General features: G+C 33.7%; 2 protein-coding genes and 1 pseudogene across 2 annotated transcripts; 1 reads left to right on the top strand and 2 right to left on the bottom strand.

Annotated features, from left to right (window-relative positions):
- The window catches only part of LOC138327057 (cytochrome P450 2B5-like), a 14,804-nt pseudogene extending 4,986 nt beyond the window's left edge, over positions 1-9,818 (bottom strand).
- On the bottom strand, positions 7,925-14,294 carry LOC138327744 (cytochrome P450 2B1-like). The gene is made up of 5 exons (XM_069274083.1): positions 13,878-14,294; positions 12,610-13,122; positions 11,645-12,088; positions 9,707-11,367; positions 7,925-9,252 (listed from the first exon to the last, which is right to left on the bottom strand). The coding sequence occupies exons 1-4, from the start codon at positions 14,224-14,226 to the stop codon at positions 11,186-11,188; spliced, it is 1,488 nt and encodes a 495-aa protein (XP_069130184.1). The 5' UTR covers positions 14,227-14,294; the 3' UTR covers positions 7,925-9,252; positions 9,707-11,185.
- A 1,197-nt stretch (positions 14,295-15,491) lies between these two features.
- On the top strand, positions 15,492-23,005 carry LOC138327743 (cytochrome P450 2B19-like). Its single transcript, XM_069274082.1, has 4 exons — positions 15,492-16,250; positions 16,493-17,014; positions 20,218-20,661; positions 21,985-23,005. The coding sequence occupies exons 1-4, from the start codon at positions 15,893-15,895 to the stop codon at positions 22,164-22,166; spliced, it is 1,506 nt and encodes a 501-aa protein (XP_069130183.1). The 5' UTR covers positions 15,492-15,892; the 3' UTR covers positions 22,167-23,005.
- The last annotated feature ends 1,865 nt before the right edge of the window (positions 23,006-24,870 follow it).

Raw genomic sequence — 24,870 nt, 5'->3', positions numbered from 1 at the left:
TTGGTTTGTTGGTTGTAGTTAGTTAGTTGGTTGGTTGGTTGGTTGGTTGCTTGGTTGGTTTTAGTAGGTTGGTTGGTTGGTTTTAGTAGGTTGGTTGGTTGGTGGTTGTTTGGTTGGTTGGTTGGTTTGTTGGTTTGTTAGTTATAGTTGGTTGGTTGGTTGGTTTGTTGGTTGGTTGGTTGGTTGGAGGTTGGAGATTGTTTGGTTGGTTGGTTGGTTGATTGGTTGTTTGGTTGGTTGGTTGGTTGGTTTGTTGGTTGTAGTTGGTTGGTTGGTTGTTTGGTTTGTTGGTTTGTTGGTTGTAGTCGGTTGGTTGATCAGCTGATTAACGTTCTATTACCAGTCATTTTATAACGGCCTCCTCTGTATACAGTAATGCACATTAGTAAATTATGTGCGGGTTATTTGAGACTGCAGTATGGTCGTGTTTGTTGTTATAGAGGAACACTTGCCCTTTTCATAGTGCTAGCATACTGAAGCATGCTGTCAGAGAAACAAAACAAGATCCTTCCTCACGGGAGCGAGCGCTCAACTCATCGCCAAAAGCGAGGCGGTGTTCAGGGAGATATAGGCAGACAAAGGTCAATTAGAAAGAATACAAAAGTTTCTTTAGACGGCTCAGTTTTACGATCATGCAATAAGGGCATCACGTACAATACTGACGGTAGGAAGATAGGAACAATGTATCCCATTATTCCTTCTCCAATTTCATGGTTGAGTAAAAAAAAGTATTTTACTGAAAAAAAAAGATATTTTAGTTAAATAACGACTATAGCCGGAATAATAAAAATATATCTTCAATCTTAATACAACTATGGTTATATAGTATACAAATATACTGACACAAATCCAGCCAACTACTTCTATTAAGCTACTCGTTGAACTCTGAAATGATAACTGTGACAATGCTCCTCTTACTCAATTCTCTGAAATCATTATATGCTCTGTATTTGTCTGACTTCCGAGGACTTCACTTAATTTATAAGACCATTTTACGAACAAACAATATCCAAGGACTGTCATTATGGGGATTAGCATGTGATGTTATTTCTTATGATATCACCGAATTTCACGAGAAAGGCTATTTCACATATCATTTTTTTCCAAATGAATAAAAGTTCTTAATTGTCTTTTTGAACTACACAAACATACATAATAGGAATATCTAACCATTATAATCATTCTGTTGCTTGTTATGGTTTAATTACACAGAGCAGGAGAACCTAGATGTTCCAATGGTCGTCCGATTCCTCATCTATGATACTGTAAACCAATGCTCATGTTTGCGCGGAGTTACATTTAGCGGGTAATTAGAATTGTAATAAAAACCTATATCACGCACGAATTTTTTAAACACAAAATTATTAAGCGTCATGAAACAAAATTCGTTATTAAGGTAGAGGCGATAAAAAGATAATAATGTATGGCATTCATTTAAATCATTCGGGGTAAATGCAATCAACCGCAATGTAACACTTCCTATTGTAGTATAATATCAATGATCATACTTACTCGATTCATCATTGATTACTGATATATCAGCTCTATAATTACCTACTATTGAGTTATTATACACATAAATTGAATGCAATAGGATACAGACATATTCAATGTTGCGCATTAGCGCTAAATGTAGAATATATCTGTGTCCAAATACGTTCAAACCACCTTTAACGCAATAAAAACACTGTTTAATCTAAATATTTACATAACTTAGTCTGCTTTTACATATCGTCAAATTCAAAAAGGGTGATGGTTGCTAAGTTGGGTAAATACGGTAGTCAGGACGATAGAAGATATAGTTCCTATTAATTAACGGTATAGCTATAGTTTGATTGGGAATATAACAATGACACCTTTCAATTAATTTGAATTTAAAAAAAAAATTCAATTTGAAAATTTAGTCATATATCAAAAACATTCACTTCGAAGAAAATGGAGGTAACCGAGACGTAACGACTATATATATCGTTGTTAGAACGAATATACGTACCCGGCCTACTATACCTTTCGGCCGGGTACGAATTGGTCCCTATGTGCCGTAGTGGAGCACTGCCTCCGAAAATCACTCGGGCCTAGTTTTCTTTACTTTTTTGTAGGTTTCCAATTATTTTATGGGATTTTATTTTAGGGATTCTCCGAGACAAACTCGCCGACCTGTAAAAGAGAATTGGATTTTAGTTTTACTCAAAATAATTGAAATAACTATTCTTTCTGCAAAGATTTCGCATGATTAATGACATTGATTTTATAAAAGACGCGTTCATCATAAGGAACTATTGGTCATGTATATCTGTGATTTTTCATGTATTAAATTCCGGAATTTCATATCGTTTAATTAATTTTTATTTACTATCCATATCATTTTTTAAATCTAAAAAATATCAATAACAGTAAATATAAGATGGGAATGTGAATACTGATAATCGTTATTATACTAATTCCAAAGTAGTAATATTTTACAAAAACAGTTGAAAACGTCAAACGCTTTGTAGGCCAAAGATCAATAGGTTATTTTTTCTAAATATCGACCATCAATTCAACTGTCATTGATTTCAGATATATTTCAAAATATTTTTTAAATGTGTATCGCTATTACATATTTATATCAAGGTTTCTTTATAATTCAACAGCTACCTCTTTTGAAATAATTGATAATAACAAGCGTCGTATGGATGCCAAAAGGAAGCAATTATTTATCTAGCAAGAAAGCAACAATATTCTTTTCCTTGTAATTAAGTTTGCCATCCGACCATAAAAACCGCTGAGGTTGAAATTTATCGGGATCCTCAAACAATGTTGGGTCTGTCATCACAGAGTCAAAGTTAGGTAAGATGGCTGACTTTTTAGGAATGACCATGTCCCGGAAGTAGATGTCTTTCTTGGTCCCGTGAGGCAAAGAGAGGGGAGCTATATTGCCCATACGAAGAACCTCTGTTATGTCTGATTTGTCGGCGATTGATGGAAGTCTGGATGTTCCGACCACTGTCATTATCTCCTGTCTAAGTTTGTCCTGGATGCGTTTATAACGAATGAGGTAAAGCAATGCCCATCGGATCACGGTAGCTGTCGTGTCAGTTCCAGCCACAAATAGGTTCATTACCGTTACTATAATGTTCTTGTCTAGAAACAGCAAAAAAAATCATAATATAACCGAAATGCATAATTCACATTCGCTGGAAATACACAGATATCTAGACCTAGACAAATTACAAATAAAGTTGCATTTGAAGCAAAATTTGGCTTTACCATAACTACATGTACACATTTTACAGATAGTTATATATCAATATTGTCATTGTATTGTCGTGTTTCGTTCTTATGATTGAATAGGTCATAACATACTCAAAGCTTACCAACAAATAACGGGTCTTCCTGGCCATGCTTCTTTTGTTGAACCAGATAAGCATCGATGAAGTCACGTTCATTGTTTTCGTCTAGAGAATCTTGATGTTCATGTACTCGTTCAGTGACAAAGCCTTTGATATCATTAATGTTTTGGCTTGTTTTTGAACGTTGAAGTAATTTCCAGGAAGGTGTCTCAACCATGGGAAAGATCTAGAACTTCCTCCGATCGCATTAAGCCGATGTTTTCATTGAAAAGGGATAAAAGTCTCTTGAATTCCTCATTCGTGTATTTAAATCTGTTTCCAAACGTAATGCTGCATATTTCATTTGATACTGCTAGTACTGTTTACTCTTTCAAGTCGTGAGGTTTTCCATTTAACTTTTCAATGGCATATAAGTAAGCTGCTACTTCTTCCTGGATTCTAGATTCCAAACTCCTTCTATCGAATCCGAAATTCCGCAAAGTTGACAAAGAAAATGTCCGGGTGTATTTCCAATGTTCCCCGGAAGTGAAAAAACCTGTAATGAAATAGTATTTATAAATTTTATTTTTCAAAATGGCTTAATCATAATCATAGTTTTAATTGTTTATAGTATGCCTGGAATAACAGAACCTAATACTGTACAACTTTGTTATGTACAAAAATGTCTTTAGCAGCTCGACCCTTTTAAAAGAATCACAATTATGGAAACCAAATCGACCAGTATCAGAGGTACTTGATGAAGTTACATCGTTAGTGTCCATAATAACATCATTTTATGAAAATACCAAATATCATCTTCATATTAACCTAAAATAGGCCACATAGACTCTGTAAAAATCTACCTCTGTTTTTTAAAGAGATGTGTCGATATGAAGCCATCAGGTCGGTCGTAAAATTCATCCGCACGTTTGACAGAGGCTTCCTTTAAGACTTCACTTCCATTGACGACCACCATCAGTGTTCGTCCTCTCTTCAAACTGAACACATCACCATACTGCGTTCGGAGTTCTCTAAACACTTCAAATTTTTTCTGTCTCTGATTAGAGGTATGCATCTCACGTAAGGGTACCCAGTAGGACCAAGTGGGATATTGACCGGTCATTCTAGTGACCGACTGACCAACAGGATCAACAATACCACAGCGATGGCCACTGTCACAGTGTTTAAGTTGAGAAAAGAGCTAAATGCAAGATATACGTATAGGTAATTTTTGTACTGACACATAAAGAAGTAACTGTGTACAATTTTTGAAAGAGTTGTTCCCCTTTGCTTGACTATCCTTTATATGGGGTACCGTTTTGTACCTTTTGTAATTCATCTAAGAAAAAAATTCATGGGCGCCATATTGGCATACATTTTGTGCAACATTTATTGATATAAATTACACAAATTGTCAAACTTCCACCCTTCGTATACCCTCCCTTTTTCTATAATTTTAGTTCCTCTTTGTAATTTTTTCAAATTGTTGGGCTGTGTTCTATCGAACCCCCACCTTAATATCAATATTGAGATGTTCTTGAATATGTTATGTTTCATAATCTTTTAACATAATTTTATAAAACTGAATAGCGTGTCAATTTGTTTGCATAATATTAGAGTTTTATATAAATTTTATAATAAATATGTCACCTTATGGTGGCCATTTTCAATTCATTTAACTCTTTGTTTTCTGTATGTGGGGCGTGTATAAAACCCACTATATCCATTTTGACAGTTAATTCAGAACGTATTCTTAATAAACACCGTGTACAACAAGGAAAATAAAATATGTTACTCAACCGATAATATTATATGTACAATCAATCGACGTTGTTGTGTAGATGTTATGATGGTATAGAATGCCTAGTAATATTTATAGGCCGTCAGAAGATGGTACGTGGACATCCGTATGATGCCCAGCTACTCCCTTCAGGATAACGTCAATCTCGTAAACAGTCATAATTCAGGATGTTGTGTCCAGTACATTGTACATTACATGGCCTTGTGTTCCCCAATATAGGATATTGACGAAATATTGTGTATTTGAAGATATTGTTGGTTAATTGTAGTTTAATGTCGGTCATAGTAAATAATGATCTTTTTGTTATTATTTTATACATTATGTTGGTTTCCGGGAGGGGTTGCATGATAGCCCAAAGCTGATAACAATTTTACTATCATATTCTGTTAGACTAATACCGAATACATGCTATTTTGGACAGTGTAATAAAACAAATAGGAAACGCTATCAAAGCTTTATAACATTTACCTGTTAGTGGTCTGGAATAGACGATAATTCTGGTTATTATTAATATAATTCAGACTGAAAGAAGGTTGGTATATGTGTTAAGAATGTTGGTTAACCAGGAATTTACAATAATATGAAAACGAAGCCTATACTCAAAATGCAAATAGCATGGTAGACTATATATGGAGCTGCATATTAGCAGAAACTTATTTTCAGTGTTTTCATCTACTGCCTAAAATGTGGAATTTATGTATTTACCGTAAAACAAAGCATGGCATGTTTCATAACATGTTTACGAATATATCCATATATAATATATCAATGAAAATTTAGATAGGATATCTATGACTGCTATGCAATATAAAGATTTTAAGTTAAAGGTAAAAAGTCTCATTGAAGATATTAAATTTGGCTAAAATGTTTCTAGTATCTCGTTCAGGGATGTAATAATGGACATTACCTTCGAATAAATGCCATTACTTTATTTCGCAAATAAAAATTATAAATGTCTTCTATAATAAATATTATTAATAATATCATTTTGATAACAGAAAGCTTCTAATGCTGTTTTGTAGTAACATACATTTCTTTCGATATACATTTTTGTGGTGAGGTGTTTGTCCAGAACATGCCCAATGTGCTGACGGAATGTGTCTGTCACAGTGGTTACCACGGAAACGGCTACCTAAAGTATGGACGTGAGTATTGATGGTAAAATTAAAGGTATATTATCAAACATACCATTTTTTATGTTGTCATAACATCATAGACAATTGTATGGGAGAGGGCAATTCTATAACATCACAGACATTTTGTATTGGAGAGGGCAATCTTAAGTGGTAAAACTGGAGTCCGATTCCCTTTTGAAGTTGTTCAAATGAAACATGTTTAAACTAAAAGAAAGAACACCAAAACAAATTAGGAAATGGTTCTTTTAACATAATCTCGGTTGTCGCTTCCACCAAAATAAAACTGCTGATTTAAACATATTTATCATAAAAATCAGATTCAAAAAGGTTCAGTGAGAGAATGCCGTAGAACGTGCTCTTTGAATAACGATACAGTATACAGATAATATGGCATTCTGTTAGGGTATCATAGGGATATTTCAATCACAAATCGGAGTTCGATCTGCTTTAATTTTTTCGCAGTTTCAAAGCTCTCACATTTGGGATGTTAAACTATTCTATCAATGAGACTTAATAATACGCCTCCGTATTGTACCGCTTTTTTGAGTGTGATATTCATAAAACTATGTTTGTAATTTATGGACTGGAACAATTGTTTAATGCTTTTGCGTTACATACATATTGAATAATACAATCGTTGTATTGTTTTTCTTATATAAAATTTTAAATCTTAATTCTGTCTGAATCAATTATTAATGATGAATAAGCTTCACTATGTATGAAAAATATTAAATTTAAAAAAAAAACTCCATAAAAACATAAAACCTACGTGTAAGAACAGAACTCGGGTCAACATTAAGGTCAGTATGTAGTACACATCAAAAGATCATCAGGTATATATCCTAGATAATGACCTTTAGCTAGGAAACAAGAATGCGTGCTAAATCCTGACCGAGGCCTGTAGATAGAATATGGTACATGTATAATGTCTATTTCTTTTAGTAATGAAATATTTATAGTACATGTATATAACAGCATAACTAGGATACTGTGATCACAGTGTTTTAAACAAACCTCAAAATCATGACTTTGTACATTGTAAATTATTCCTATATCATGCTTATGCTTGTAAATGCAAACACTTCATTAATTATACATTACAATCTTAAAATTGAAAATACGTTTATCATAACATGTAAAATGATAAAATGCTTAGATGAACCATTTATCCACATCTTTTGTTTAATAATAATTGCAAAATATGAATCTTATAACCACTTTACCTTTAAAAGTAAAGGAACATGGATGGACCGTATTTCTTATGTGTATCAAAACTCTAAAGTTTACTTCGTCTATCAAAAACATTAGTTGAAAGGAAAACTTTATACTTTTTACTTTTAAAAAATTATATAATTCATAAATAAAACCAATATTAGAATATGCTGATTTAGTTTGAGAAAATTGCACTCAAGCCGAATCTGATCTTCTTGAATCTATTCAACTTGATGCCATGCGTATATAATAAAAGGACTTAGAAGAGGTATTTCTCACTATATCTTTTATAATGAAACTCAACTAGAGCCTTTAAGTAAAAGAAGACAAAATCACAAACTTATATTGATGTTCAAAATTATTATTAACTATTCTCTATTGTATACATCTCTCTTATATTTAAAAGGTAAACAATATATATACTTTTAGAAATAAGTATTTAATATACAACTGTCACGAACAAATAGCTACATGAAAAGTTTATTTTCCTTCAACTATGACTATATAGAATTCACTTGATATTTCGATTAATGACTCTATTTCATCGATATCCCTGTTCACTTGACAGACCCATGACCGAGTCCATTAGTCTAATTAAGTCTACAATGTGTCTTAGACAAATAGACAGGCTGCCTTAGCAAGTCACTGATCTATTTTGTCGACACAATAATGATTATATCTTTACCGTTTGAAGTAATTCGTATACTAAAGATAAACGTTTGTAAGGATCCTGTTTTTCCCCGAACATAGGCGGATATTACTTCTTAGACCCATATCACGCATGTACATAACATAGACGGGTCAGTAATACAAGATATGGTTGATGAGCGGAAATGAATTACCTTCACCCTCATAACATGTTTTGATGCCATATTGTATTGAGAACATATACAGTTTTCGTTAAACTTATCTTTTCCGTGGCATGAATGGAATAATTAACATTATCAAACCGATGCTCGTGTGTAATATAGAGGTTACACAATGAGTGACTTTCCTTCACACACATAGATGATTTATCAAAACTTACAAAAGAGGTAAAGCGAATGTCTTTTGTAATTTTAAAAACATAACTTACGTGTATGAAACAAATTTCATACCCAATATCCCCGAAGTGTGTGACCTGTTTCTGTAACAATCACCTTCAACAAGAACTTAAGGCCAACATTAGAAAAACAATATTTGCCGATATATGCAAAAAAGGTGTAGTGATATTTTCATATGCAAATAGGTATTCCTTAATATTAAAAAAATCTTAATTGTATTAAGAATGTATTAATAACAAATTATTTTAATTGTGAACAACTACTCAATTCATTCCAACTAACAGAACGTCTTTTTTAATCTAGATTCACCCTACATCAATCACATTTATACGATTGTCTGGGGGTGGAATAACGACGTGTTGTGGTAGAAAATCTGTTTCAATATTATATCTCTGACATCTTTAAGTGACGGCTTTTAGAAACTTAATTAAGGAAATTTGCGATAAAATATATATATAAGAGTATGATATCTCTTAAAACACTTTTGTCTTATGTTATACCAGTAAAACTAAATTTTTCGTAAAGCATAAAACGTTAATACATTTCGTAAAAATAATTGACTTGTGTGTCACTGAATGTTTACAGCCCTACAGCTGTAGTCCTTGGCTGTTCTTGCAAGACCCACATTTGCCTCCAGTGACGGAAGTTTGTATGGGCTCTCAGAGAGAAACTCAAACGTCTGGAGCGTGACGTCATAATCAGAAATAACTCCATCCTCGCTAGTTATTCTCCCAAACACACTTGTCAGTCTGTAAAAAAGATAGTTTTTTTTAGACATTCGGATTTAAAGTAATTATAATCCTATCATTTGATCATCACACAAATATTTTATTCCGTCTTTTTAGTTTTCTTTTATAATAATTGTATATCTATATTCGTCTTTATTTTAGTTTAATAATAAAAACACGTAATTTCGATTCTCTATTTGATAAAAAAAAAATCGTGGTTTACAGTTTAAACGTTTTAATTGAAAATGTAATGGTTAATAGTTAATGCACAAAGGTGATGATGCAGCATAAATACCCATAGTAAATGGAGTGCGATTTCGAAAGACAACGGAACTTTTAATTTAAATCTCAACACAATGAAGTAAATATCGACCCTAATGATGTCTCGCTTCTTGGTACTCTTGGGTTATGGTTTGCATTTTCACAAATTAAATTATCATAGGAATATATGTCACGCGTGAAAACCATTCCTTACCTAAGGAGAAAGTCCAAACATCCCTTCCTTACCCATTAATTTTTCTTTCGGGTCCTAAAACTCGCTCGGGTCTGAATTTATCAGGATCCTCGAACAGTTCAGGGTCTGACATCACAGTCGATGTTAGGTATGATAATTGAACCTTCAGGAATGACCATGTCCCGGAAGTGGATGTCCTTCTTGGCCCCACGAGGCACCGAGAGGGGAGCTATATTACCCATGCGATGAACTTCTGTCATAAATGCCTGAAAGTAAGGCATGTTGGTTTTGTCGACGAGTGACAAAAGTCTGGATATCCCGACCACTGTCATTATCTCCTGTCGAAGTATGTCTTGGATGGATTAGTTATAATTGAGGTAAAGTATGGCCCAGCGGACCATGGTAGCTGTCGTGTCAGTTGCGGTAAAAATAATGTCACGAACATTAAAAAGGAAAAATTAATGATGAAAAAAAAATATTATTTCATATAGGCCTACATTAAATTTTGTACTTCATTTTATTTCATATTTTATTTTAAAATAAAAACAAAAACTGTCCAAAATATTTATATGTATTTTCATTTTGTTTTACATTGATTTAACTTATTTATACAAGCATTAATTTTTAACTTATTTTTCAGCTGTAAACCCATTTGTACTTAGAATTACCTCCCCTACATTACTAAAGTTACACGTGTTTCCTGATCATTACACAATATTTGTATGATATTACATGCAACATCATGCAAAAAGTCCGCTTCATGTAATTTGTCGCTGTCCTGTTGGCAATTAATATTGACTACAAGTGTATAAATATATGTAGGAAATGTGACGCATGTGATTAAACGTGGAGAAACCCTGGCGAATCTTAACTTCTGTACAATACACAATATACAATGTTAAATTATCTCCCGTAGTACGGATAGGTTCTAGTGATAATTGCCAATAACAATGTTTCAGTCTTGTTATTTTACGTAATTTTGAATATATCTTTAGTTCTAATTATCTCCACGCCCACACCATGTTGTTCTGTGAGTTCAATTTTATTTTTTTTAATTTTATTGATTTGTCAAGGGATTATATTGTGATGTCACTATAACTTTTGCTTTTCGCGCCATTCTTGGATTTTTTCATAGTTGTATCAAAATGGCCAATCAGAAAGTCAGATTTAGTATGAATTCAAAACAATCAAGAATCAATTACATGTATATTTTTTTCTGTTTCATTTAATTAATCAAAAATGAATATTTAAGGCCAGCAAACAATTGGCAAAATAATTGACAATTCGTATTACGGTATAAGTCACTACATTTAGCTAGAAAAGATAAGATTTACATTTTGGTGAAATAATGAAATAGCAGTGTATTGTCTTTGACATATAGTAGGTCAACAAAACATCTAAACAGTTAAAGATGCTTCACTGCTATTAAATGATATAGGATGAGCATATCAGTCCTCAACACAATCGACAATCATTTCCTACATTTAAAAAAAACATATATCATTGCAGTTTTACAACACGACAGCTGAAGTCCTTTGGGTTTCTCAAAAAATCCACAATTCCGTCTAATGATGGAAGCTTGTCTTGGCTCTCAGGAAGAAATTCAAATCTCTGAATTAATGACGTCATAAACAGAAATAGTTCCATTCTCGCTAGGGACTCTCCCATACAAACTCGTCTGCCTGTAAAAAAGTTGTCAAAATTAAAATCTAAAATAATTTCATTTATAAAGTAGTAGTACTGTTTTCGTGCAGGAATATCTTACATATGGCGTAAAGTTCTAAATATATATTGCAGAACCATATTATTTTTGAATTGATGAAGATCTTAGATTTACCTCTACTTCTAGAATCGACAACATTTGAGTACAAACTGATCATAAAAAAAACAAAAACAAAAAAACGTTTTCGTTACACCTTTTATTACCGGAAAAAGGCAAATAACATTTAATAATCATACCTAAGGAAAACGCCATGACATTTCTTTCCTTTCCATTCAGTTTACCATCGGGTCCTAGAAATCTCTCGGGTAGGAATTTATCGGGATCCTCAAACAATTCCGGGTCTGACATCACAGAGTCAAGGTTAGGTATGATGGTTGACCCTTTAGGAATGACCATGCCCCGGAAGTGGATGTCTTTCCTGGCACCATGAGGTACCGAAAGTGGACTTATGTTGCCCACCCGGAAGACCTCTGTTATAAATGCCCCATAGTATGGCATGTCGGGTTTGTTGGCGAGTGATGGAAGTCTGGATGTTCCGACCACTTTCATTATCTCCTGTCGAAGTTTGTCCTGGATGGATTTGTTATGAATGAGGTAAAGTATGGCCCACCGGATCATGGTAGCTGTCGTGTCGGTTCCGGCGGGAAATATGTTCACAATGGTTATTGTTATATTCATATCTACAAACAGCGGAGAAATGGACAGAATAAGGTATGATTCTGAGATAATAAGCATAAGAATGGTCTTGGCTCAAGCTTGAAATAAAGTTGCAAACATTGAGTTAAAGGTAAACCGAGTCAAGGATTCCGTGCCTGGGTAAAAAGATGCGCAAATTGCCATACCAGTTTCCGATATTATTACCAAAGGAAACTTATCGCAACATTCACCTACACAATACAACAATCAAAACCTTGATTTCGTGTATCCTGGAATAAGATACGTTATTGTGGTCAATATTTACCACGTACTACTAGTGCTAGAGTTGTCGGAACACGAATCCTAACTGTCGAAATAAAAACGATTGTGTTATATCTCGTAATACACAACCTCTTTGGCATGCATGGTCACACCTTTGAATGATAGTTATTGTTTATGTTTTAGTTTTCCTTCTTTTGATTGCACAAGATCAATATGTACCTTTTACATTGGTATTTCACGGAAGCTTCACAAAATTATTAATTACAATTGATTAAGAGCCTACCGTCGAATAATGGATCACCCGCTTCATGTTTCCTTTGTTGCACCAGAAAGGCATCTATGAAATCACGTGGGTTTTCTTCTTCCAATGTGTTCCTATGCTCCTGTATTTGGTCAGCTACAAAGTCTTTTATATCGAAGATGATTTCTGTTAACCTTTTCATGCTGAATAAATCACCAGGCAAGAATCTCAACACTGGGAAGATTTGAACAGCCCCTGCCACCGAACTTAGCCGGAAGCCCTCTGCGAAAAGGGAGGTAAGTCTCTTAAATTTTTCGTCGGTGTATTCGAATCTGTTGCCAAACATAATGTTACAAATGATATTTGATACCGCTACCACTGTCAACTCCTTCATGTTATAAGGCTCTCCATTTTGTTTCTCAAGGATTTCCAGATACGCCGTTATTTCCTCTTGAATCCTTGACTCCAAAGATCTTTTTCCGAATCCAAAACTCCGCAATGTTGACAATGCAAAACTCCTTGTGTGTTTCCAGTGTTCCTCGGAAGTACTTACACCTGAAATGTGTTCAATTCACAGATATGAGTCAATACGACTATCCAAGTCATTATAGAACAGGTGACAATATTTACATGACTATTTTTGTAATGTATTCAAAGATGCTCCACCGCCGACATAGCATAAACGATACCTATCATTTGAACAATAACGGATGTCTAATAGTGTTGATATGTGTCTATAACTAACACAAAAATGCATATTAAATAATCAATTTGCTGTTTGTGCATGCACAATCATTACTTAATTCCATTAATGATTTTAAATCTTGAATTAAAATAAGAAGCTCAGACTTTTCAATGGCGGTAATTTGGTAATTTAGTAAATAACTTTTGTAACTGACGATAAAACCCAAATTATCTGCTCCTGTTTTTTATATAGAACAAATACCATTCGTAGGTGAGGGAGCACCTTTAATCCTCATAAATATAGTTTTGTTAAATAAACAATTTTCCGAATACAGTGTGACCAAATCAAGCACCAATGACAAGCTATTTGGTTAGTTATACACTGCTATAAGCCCAAAAAATATCGATTTCCCATACTGTGAAACACAATTAAGTATCATTATTTATAATGTACGTAACATTTAAACATCTCTCTCTCTCTATCAAAACTCTATATGTGGTAAATTATCATATATATATTGCCCCCAACGCAACACTTATAAGACTAGACTATTTCTAAAACGATATTTTTGTGCATAATTTGTTTACGGTATCTACTTTTACGAAATACGGGTGCATGACCCTACCTTTCTTTTGAAATAAGACATCTTGTATATAGCCATCTGTTCGATCCGAAAAATCATCTGCCTGTTTGATAAAGGCTTCTTTTAATGCTTCCACTCCAGATATAACAACAGTGAGATTCGGTCCTATCCTAAAACTATATACGTCGCCATACCGTTGTCGAAGTTCTCTACACAACTCCAGGATGTTTTTGTTTCGTAATTGATGTAGACATCCAATGATCGGGTATCCAGTAGGACCAGGTGGGACATTGACTGGCCATTGTAGTGACCGACTGACCAACAGGATCAACAGTACCACAACAATGACCACTGTTACAAGCGTAAAGTTGAAAAGCGAGCAAACATCCATGGTGTTTACACCGAAATTCCCTTCCTGATACTATGTTACTATATATAGACACAGTTTTGTCCACACTGTTAGAATTACTTCTTTGCCCTAACGTTATATATAAAGACACAGTGATACACACAAAAATACACTGTATACACACATACAATTGATGTGTTGCACAAACACATCTTTTAAGGTCAGCTTACCATGCTATATCAAGACCTTTCGCTTCAGTTAGGCGTTAGATCTCGGTTTCGGTCGATAAACATAGATAGCACGCGAACCACGGTTTTCCTCTACCACACGCAACAACAGGCATCCATGTTCTTTTGTTTCCTTACCACGGGCAAGATCTCTGAATATCAGGCGGGTAATGTCATTAAAAGACATATCTACCGCATTTAAAGTAAATTCCACTGCATATAAGGATATATCTACAACATATTAATAACAATATAGCAACCGCAAGACTTAAGACCGAATTTAACAATGTAAGTACTTACTACCTATGAAGAAATATGCACCGAATATAATGGCAAAACCACCTAATATTAACGTTCATAATCCCCAAAGACAGTTCTGGCGTTCCATAACCTTTCATTCATTCATGTCTTTATTTTTTCAATATTTGAAGAGTTACAATAAATAAACGACAGAAACTTAAAGTTTTTTAGAAAATTGATACAGTGCAAGACGAACCAAGTAACCAAATAGGAAAAGTGAAATATAGCTATAAACTTTGACAAACATACAGTGTAGCAGGCATTTAAGCATACTGTTTCTAATTAAATATTTGACGTGAAGCTATTACTGAAAAATACACTTTTAGAAATGACACAAGGCCACTGTCCTCAGCAACAAAAATATCTTTCAAGGTGGTAGGTGGACTGCCGATGAACGTTGAAATCTAAACTTCCCTTGGGGAGTTGGTAAAAAGGGTGTAGACGTGTACTGGGTAGTCATTGAATATCTTCGTGAAAAAATGTTCACGAATAGATAGCAATGCATGACTACAACAGTCTAGCAAAGAATGCGCCACGAACTGCATCATACATATAATCATTATACTGGATAAAAGAGAGTTCGCTGTTAGGTGGAATACACAATAGCATAACAACATTTCTAAACGTTCTTTCAGGATGTTATTTGCTTAAGGTTATAATATCCAAATATATAAATTGCTAAATTCAATATAATATGATATAACAATTTTTTCAGGTATATCATGACACCAGATGAACTTTATTCTTGCAAATTGTCATTTTACAAAAAATGACACTAAGTTATATTTTCCAGTACGTTTTATTTTCAACATACGATTGCATTCTAATTCATGAAAACAGCAAAACTGGACAAAACAGAAAATTGGCTTCCCTGTGTCACTCCACATAACTGACAAGGGACTCCGACCTGGCCTTATTATAATTAGTCATACCAGATGTCCTAACCCCCGGGTATCTGTAAACAACAAAATAATGCTTATCGGTCATGGCCACCAGAGGACCCAATTGACAATCCTCCTTTGACCTCGAATAACTGTATCTGTGTAATAAATGGGTGACCTAGCTACATGTAAATTATAATATGTGAAACAGATAGCTGTCGTGATGGTGGCTTGGTGTGACGTATTCTTTGATAACAATATGTGTAAAGTATTTAAAACATAGTTACACCCGGAGATAAGATGAATATATTTGAGTTCACCTCGCTCGTCAACTTTAATACTGTGACAGTGACCATCGTTGTGGTACTGTTGATCCTGTTGGTCAGTCGGTCATTACAATGGCCGGCCAATATCCCGCCTGGTCCTACTGGGTACCCGATCATTGGATGTATAACACTGTTGAGGAATAGAAACATACTGGAAGTGTTTAGAGAACTCCGAGGGCAATATGGCGACGTGTTTAGTTTGAAGATCGGGCCTAATCTAAACGTGATCATCAATGGCAGGGAAGCGCTGAGGGAGGCCTTTATCAAACAAGGAGATGAGTTCGCCGACCGACCTGGTGGGTTTTTAGAAGAAAAAATGTTTCAAGAAAAAGGTAAGTGTATTTGCCACCAAATTAAGACTTGTTTTAATGCAATAGTATTTTTTTTAATTTTTGCATTATTTACCATCTTATAATCCTTTCAAATACAGGGATCATGATATCAAATCAAATGTATACCAATTTGATTACGTAACAACCGTTTAGAGTAATTAATCTCAAAAACTTGTAAGTCATCATTGCATCTATAGTTAGAAAGACATATATTAATGTGTAACATTATGTATTTCATTTAGGCATTGTTTTCTCCTCCGGCAATTATGTAAAGCAAATCCGGACTTTTACTTCGGCAACATTTCGAAATTTAGGATTCGAAAAAAGATCTTTGGAGTTAAGGATACAAGAGGAAGTCACAGCGTATCTAGAAATCATAGAGAAACAAAATGGAGAGCCTTACGACATGAAGGGAGTCGCTGTATTAGCAGTATCGAATGTCATATGTAGCATGACTTTCGGTAATAGATTCGATTACAATGACACAAAGTTTAAAAGGCTGACCACGCTTATCTCTGAGACACTTCGGTTACTTGTTGTGGGAGGTGTCATCAATACTTTCCCCTGGTTAAGATTTCTACCTGGAGATCGGTTCAGTATAAAGAAAATAGTAGATAACATCAAGGAAATAAAGGATTTTATTGGTGAACAAATACAAGAGCACAGACACAAAATGGACCGTGATAATCCCCGTGACTTCATTGAAGCGTTTCTCATTCAACAACAAAAGAAAAATAGCAGCGATGAAGATTTGAAATTTGATGGTAAGATGACGCTCACTTTGGAGAGTTGATTTTTGTATGTATCACTGACCAATCAACAGATGGTATGTAGCCATGCATTGTGCCTGCACACTCACGTTTACCTATTCATTATCGGAGCAGATATGTCGGAGCAGATTCAGTTACCGGGTGGTTTTATTGGTAGCTGGCGAAACAGTGATTGTTGTAAAAGTTTTAAACAACATATCCATAATGTAATATTTCTGGTTATCAGTTTTGTCTGATTTCATTTCATCATTGTATCTATTGTCACAACCATTGTAACGAAATGATTATTTTAAAGTTTGTCTAAATTTGTAAACAGATTAATCAATCAATTCCTTCATTTGAAAGCAAGCTAAATTACTATCAATAGAAAGATATTATCCTTAGTTATTTTGCAAGATACACAAACAACTTACATTTATCAATACGTGTTTATTATCAATGGGTTTGATTAAATGGAAATTGAATTAAAGAGGAAAAGGTCATTGGGAAATCATCATGGTGACTTTGTGTTACAGATATGACTTACATAAATCACTATGCTGACTCTGATTGACAGATATAGACTTACATAAATCATTATGTTGACTCAGATTGACAGATATGGACTTACATAAATCATAATGTTGACTCTGATTGACAGATATGGACTTACATAAATCACTATGGTGACTTTGTTTTACAGAAATAGACTTACATAAATCATTATGTTGACTCTGAATGACAGATATGGACTTACATAAATCATTATGCTGACTCTGATTGACAGATATGGACTTACATAAATCATTATGTTGACTCTGATTGACAGATATGGACTTACATAAATCATTATGTTGACTCAGATTGACAGATATGGACTTACATAAATCATTATGTTGACTCTGAATGACAGATATGGACTTACATAAATCATTATGTTGACTCTGAATGACAGATATGGACTTACATAAATCATTATGTTGACTCTGATTGACAGATATGGACTTACATAAATCATTATGTTGACTCTGAATGACAGATATGGACTTACATAAATCATTATGTTGACTCTGATTGACAGATATGGACTTACATAAATCATTATGTTGACTCTGATTGACAGATATGGACTTACATAAATCATTATGTTGACTCTGATTGACAGAAATGGACTTACATATATCACTATGGTGACTTTGTTTTACAGAAATGGACTTACATAAATCACTATGGTGACTTTGTTTTACAGAAATGGACTTACATAAATCACTATGTTGACTCTGATTGACAGAAATGGACTTACATAAATCACTATGGTGACTTTGTTTTACAGAAATGGACTTACATAAATCACTATGGTGACTCTGATTGACAGATATGGACTTACATAAATCACTATGGTGACTTTGTTTTACAGAAATGGACTTACATAAATCACTATGGTGATTTGTTTTACAGAAATGGACTTACATAAATCACTATGTGACTTTGTTTTACAGAAATGGACTTACATAAATCACTATGGTGACTTTGTTTTACAGAAATGGACTTACATAAATCACTATGGTGACTTTGTTTTACAGAAATGGACTTACATAAATCACTATGGTGACTTGTTTACAGAAATGGACTTACATAAATCACTATGGTGACTTTGTTTTACAGAAATGGACTTACATAAATCACTATGGTGACTTTGTTTTACAGAAATGGACTTACATAAATCACTATGGTGACTTTGTTTTACAGAAATGGACTTACATAAATCACTATGGTGACTTTGTTTTACAGAAATAGACTTACATAAATCACTATGGTGACTTTGTTTTACAGAAATGGACTTACATAAATCACTATGGTGACTTTGTTTTACAGAAATGGACTTACATAAATCACTATGGTGACTTTGTTTTACAGAAATGGACTTACATAAATCACTATGGTGACTTTGTTTTACAGAAATGGACTTACATAAATCACTATGGTGACTTTGTTTTAGAGAAATGGACTTACATAAATCACTATGGTGACTCTGATTGACAGAAATGGACTTACATAAATCACTATGGTGACTTTGTTTTACAGAAATGGACTTACATAAATCACTATGTTGACTCTGATTGACAGAAATGGACTTACATAAATCACTATGGTGACTTTGTTTTACAGAAATGGACTTACATAAATCACTATGGTGACTTTGTTTTACAGAAATGGACTTACATAAATCACTATGGTGACTTTGTTTTACAGAAATGGACTTACATAAATCACTATGGTGACTCTGATTGACAGAAATGGACTTACATAAATCACTATGGTGACTTTGTTTTACAGAAATGGACTTACATAAATCACTATGGTGACTTTGTTTTACAGAAATGGACTTACATAAATCACTATGGTGACTTTGTTTTACAGAAATGGACTTACATAAATCACTATATTGACTCTGATTGACAGAAATGGACTTACATAAATCACTATGGTGACTTTGTTTTACAGAAATGGACTTACATAAATCACTATGGTGACTTTGTTTTACAGAAATGGACTTACATAAATCACTATGGTGACTTTGTTTTACAGAAATGGACTTACATAAATCACTATGGTGACTTTGTTTTACAGAAATGGACTTACATAAATCACTATGGTGACTTTGTTTTACAGAAATGGACTTACATAAATCACTATGGTGACTTTGTTTTACAGAAATGGACTTACATAAATCACTATGGTGACTTTGTTTTACAGAAATGGACTTACATAAATCACTATGGTGACTTTGTTTTACAGAAATGGACTTACATAAATCAATATGGTGACTCTGATTGACAGAAATGGACTTACATAAATCACTATGGTGACTCTGATTGACAGAAATGGACTTACATAAATCACTATGGTGACTCTGATTAACAGATATGGACTTACATAAATCACTAAAGTGACTTTGTTTAACAGAAATGGACTTACATAAATCACCATGGTGACTTTGTTTTACAGAAATAGACTTACATAAATCACTATGGTGACTTTGTTTTACAGAAATAGACTTACATAAATCACTTTAGTGACTTTGTTTTACTGATATGACCTACTTTTTTAATAAATCACTGTGGTCACTTTTTCTTACAGACCTTATTAAATCACTATGGTGTCTCTGTTTTGCAGATATGACCTACTTAAATCACTATGGTGACTTTGTTTTACAGATATGGATTTAATGATCTCTGTCATGAATCTGTTTTTTGCTGGAACTGACACGACAGCTACCATAATCCACTGGGCTATGCTGTTTCTCATTCATAACAAACCCATCCAGGACAAACTTCGACAAGAAATAATGACAGTGGTCGGTTCGTCAAGACTTCCATCACTCGCCGACAAAACCGATATGCCGTACTACGAGGCATTCATGACAGAAGTTTTCCGAAAAGGCAACATTGTTCCACTTTCTTTGCCTCATGGGGCTAAGAAGGACATCTCCTTTCGGGGCATGGTCATTCCTAAAGGGTCAACCATCATGCCTAACTTTGACTCTGTGATGTCAAATCCTGACTTGTTCGAGGATCCCGATGAATTCCGACCCGAGAGATTTCTAGGACAGGATGGGAAAATGAATGGCAAAGAAAGGGATGTTATGGCATTCTCCTTAGGTAAGTAAAGAGTTTTTGAGCGTAAAATATAAGCTTTTGGTTTTATCAAGACATGGATTGATATTATTTTGATGACATAAAATATTTCATTTTGTTTAGTTTTACTATATTAAATAAAATCGCCACTTGATTTTATCTTCATAACGGTAGTCTTGCCTACAGTAGATATACTTCTTGAAATGTTTTAAACGTTAATATTTCTATATTATTCGTGACGATTGACAAACCCTGTTCAATATGGAGGTCTCGAGATACCAAAACCATGTGGCTTAACGACGATTCAATGTCGATTAGTCCCATCTTTCAGTGATAGCGACGTCAAAAAACTATGATGTCATATTAATCAACGAAAATTGTGACTAATCAATGATTCGAAATATGTTATCATCCCCGAAGTTTTTAAACATTTGTTCAGATAATATATAAGATGCTCCATCGCTGACGAATGACATTTTTTCTCTATCAAAAACAGCTGCAGACGAAATTTTGTTCATGTACAAAAATTACTTACTTTACACTATTACCATAATTAAAAAATGTGAGCTTCTTATTTCAATTCAAGATACAAATATTAGAAATAACTAATTGCATCCCGAAAAATGACATGACACTTTAACCTATATATAATGATGTACTGATTGAGCATGCAACAAAAGCAGAATCATTTTATATGAATTTTTGTGTTAGTTAGAAACATATGAATACGATTATACATCAGTTATTGATGGGTATCGTTTATGCTCTGTCGGCGATTGAGTATCATTAAATGAAATATTCGGATAACTCGAAGTGTTATTGTCTTGCTAACTTCGAGGTTGCAATGTTTGTCTCTATTTTGCTCGTTCTTGAAATATGACTGATGGTAGTAAACTTGGCAACATAAGCTGTTCAAAATGAAATCCTTCGTTATCCAAACGCAAACTAATAGAAAATCACAACTCCACAAATGTATACACCTACAGTTGTTTTAACACCTAAAGTGTAATTTTATTTTGCTTTTCCTTAGTCTTGATATATGTTTACCTGATATGAAAACATTTGGTGTAATAAAAAAACCGAAATACCATGAAAAAAATCGGCAACCAAAGGCTCAAATATTACAAATTGCCTTTCGATCTTTCACTCCATATGTTATAGAAAAGTTATAGAATGACAAACACTTTCACCGCTTCGCCATTGTGATGTATCAACTGTCAACCATTTCATTTGCATTTTCCAAAGATTTCACGTCTATATGTAGAATATAAACATTTCAACTAAAAAGTCAATTTAAAAAAAATTGAAATCCTAATATTTGTATATTTATACGTATTAATTTTACAGGTAGGCGAGTTTGTCTCGGAGAATCCCTGGCGAGGATGGAACTGTTTCTTTTTATGACGTCACTGCTCCAGAGGTTTGAGTTTTTGCCCGAGAGTCCAGACAAACTTCCAACATTTGACGCGACTTTGGGAATTACAAGAGCAGCAAAGGACTACAGCTGTCGTGCTATAAAAATTCAATGACACATCAATAAATCACTCATTGACAATATGTTTATGAAAGTAAATTTATCATTGAACTGCATTCAGTTGGCATTTATGGCAGTATGAATGCTAAGAGAACAGCAGCAATTTCATTGAAAGCGTCATGTTAAAATACCTGTATCCGCACAAAAATGTAATTTACACATTATTAAACAACGAAAAAAAATATTCTATATATATTTATTCGAACGGACCATTTCTTTTAAATTTAATGTTCCGATGAAATAAACATTTGTTATACGAGTGATGTAACAGCCAGGTTGTTGATTAACTCCCGGAACAGCTGACTTCAATTTGGCGGGAAATGTTGTCAAGTTCGGAGAGTAAACAAAATATAATTCCATAACAATTGTTTTCATTTATTTAATATTACACGGTCGTAGTTGACCTAGCCTTGACTCACTTTGGCGTGATCTTCTTACATTTGTTGTAAAAAGCGTGAAATCCTTTCCATGTCCCCAAAACCTGACTTTTTTTCCTTTGGCTAATTTGAAATCTAAGCTTGTCCAAGTATTGCCTCTATCCAATTTGAAGTATCACTCTTTTCGAGAGTGGAGAGAACCATCTATTACACTGAGTCATTTAGCCGTCGCTATTCGCTGCATAGCCTACATAAACCACTATATCCGTCGGGTTCTCATCACGTTACGGTGACCGTCCATTTTGAATGGAAGCTTGAGACAATCGTATCACACAGTCTAGACATTATCCATCCACAGCTTCGGTGGACGATTTTTGCAATATTTTGTTAATATATTGTAAATGTTTTATGTTTCATCTGGATGACATTGATAATATGATTGTTTCGAAATAAATGTATGACAAATTGTAATATTTACGCTATTTATTTTAATAAGTTGTCTTCTAATGACGCACTATTGTCTTACGTCTCTCGTTGTAGACTTGTAGAATCTCAGATATTCACAAAACTTTTTAATGAAAATTAACAAAAATTGTATACGATTGAATTGAAATATAAGGAATGGATCTTGCTTTGGTCGATTTCATGGGTTGAGGAATTGAGTTGCTCTTGAAACAAATTCAACATGAACTGCTTCGCAGTTCATTCAATTTGTTTTTAGACCAACTCAATTCATCACCCCATAAAATCGACCAAAGCAAGATTCAATTCTTATTTGTTTATTGAATGGATCGTAACTGTATTTGTTATTTAGATTTTGATTCGGCTAATTAATTACTTACAAACAATGCATATTTAATACTGCAAACATGGTTATGTTCGCGAGTACTTAAAGCCACACTATACGTAACTATCAACAAAAAGTCAAATTAGATTCGATCCCGATAGTGTTAGTAATTGTAGATGTAGTTGAAATTAAGTTATATCGAAGAATATTCATCAGGATTTCTTAATTAGTTTCGTACCGCAGTTTTGAAAGTCATTACTTGCCTTCATTTTAAACAGGTCGCCATAAAGGTTACGATTATTGTCGAAAGGAAGTCGGAAAGTTCATGACCCGTTCGGTTCTCGGAAGAGTTCGGACAGACGTTACCTAGTTACGGTAGTCACATTTCGCTCTTGGCAATGATGTTACAATGTCGGCTAACTTCGGTTTGATTGACTAAATGAGACCCACCTAGCGATATTCAACCTTTATTTCATTTTTATAAAAAAAATCCGAATTATTTCCGTTCATCTTGAGTTCAATTTAGCCCTGTCTCTGCATGATTTACATCAGGATTTGTTTTCAACATTCTTCTAAATCATGATAAAATAATACAAATACGGATATTGGTACTTTAATTTGCACGCATACAACTTTTATGGTGTTGTTATTTTGTTATTTGGTTGTTTGTTTGTTTGTTTTTTTTTTTTTTTGTTATTTTCGCGAAAGATACACTTTCAGACTTTTAACGTCAAAGTTCAAACATGTACAAAATATTCCGTGCGGGGGAAATTTTTGCGATCAAGCGACATTTACGAAGTAAGCGTTTCCCCCTCTCACGTACAGTACATTTCCACGTTAACAGCATGTAAGGTTTATGGGCTATTTCTTAACAGTGTGTGATAAATTGTAATTATGTCTTTCCCACTTACGAACAGTTAAAAAATGTGATCTTACCTTTTTTTGTAATAAAACATTTTGAATATATCCATCCGTTTGATCAGGGGGAAAATGCATAAACTATTCTGTGTGTTTGAAATATTCCTTCTACCTAACTGTTAAAGCATACAAAACCTCGTATTTCAATTAGAATAAGTATTTATTTCTGTACTGCATTTAATACGAAAAATGAGCCATGATTCTTAAAGGTAAAAATAAATGTTCTATCCGTCCAAAAAGTTACCAAACCATGTTATAATTTATATAAATTAACCAAACACCTATAAAATTTATCTTATAATAAGGTAACCAAGCTGCATTTATGCCAAATGAATAGTAAAGACCAGAACAAAATTGTCAAAGTAATTTTAAAAAATAAGTAAGCCACTGGTTATTAAATATGTATATTGGATTATGATAAAAAAGGAAATAACATTCCATTGTTTTTGACCTATAAGCAGTCAACAAAACATGTAGACATGTAGTTTATTTAGCAGTACCAATATCATTTTTAATGATCTGGTCAAGTTTAAGATTCAGGCATCGACAAGAAAACAACATTTTTTATAAAAAATATACATTATCCACGTTTATTCTCTATATTCTCTTTAAATATA

Source organism: Argopecten irradians, chromosome 7 (assembly GCF_041381155.1).
Source record: "Argopecten irradians isolate NY chromosome 7, Ai_NY, whole genome shotgun sequence".
NCBI lineage: Eukaryota > Metazoa > Mollusca > Bivalvia > Pectinida > Pectinidae > Argopecten > Argopecten irradians.
The sequence above is the reverse complement of the archived record's forward strand: the minus strand, read 5'-3'. Positions and strand labels throughout refer to the sequence as shown.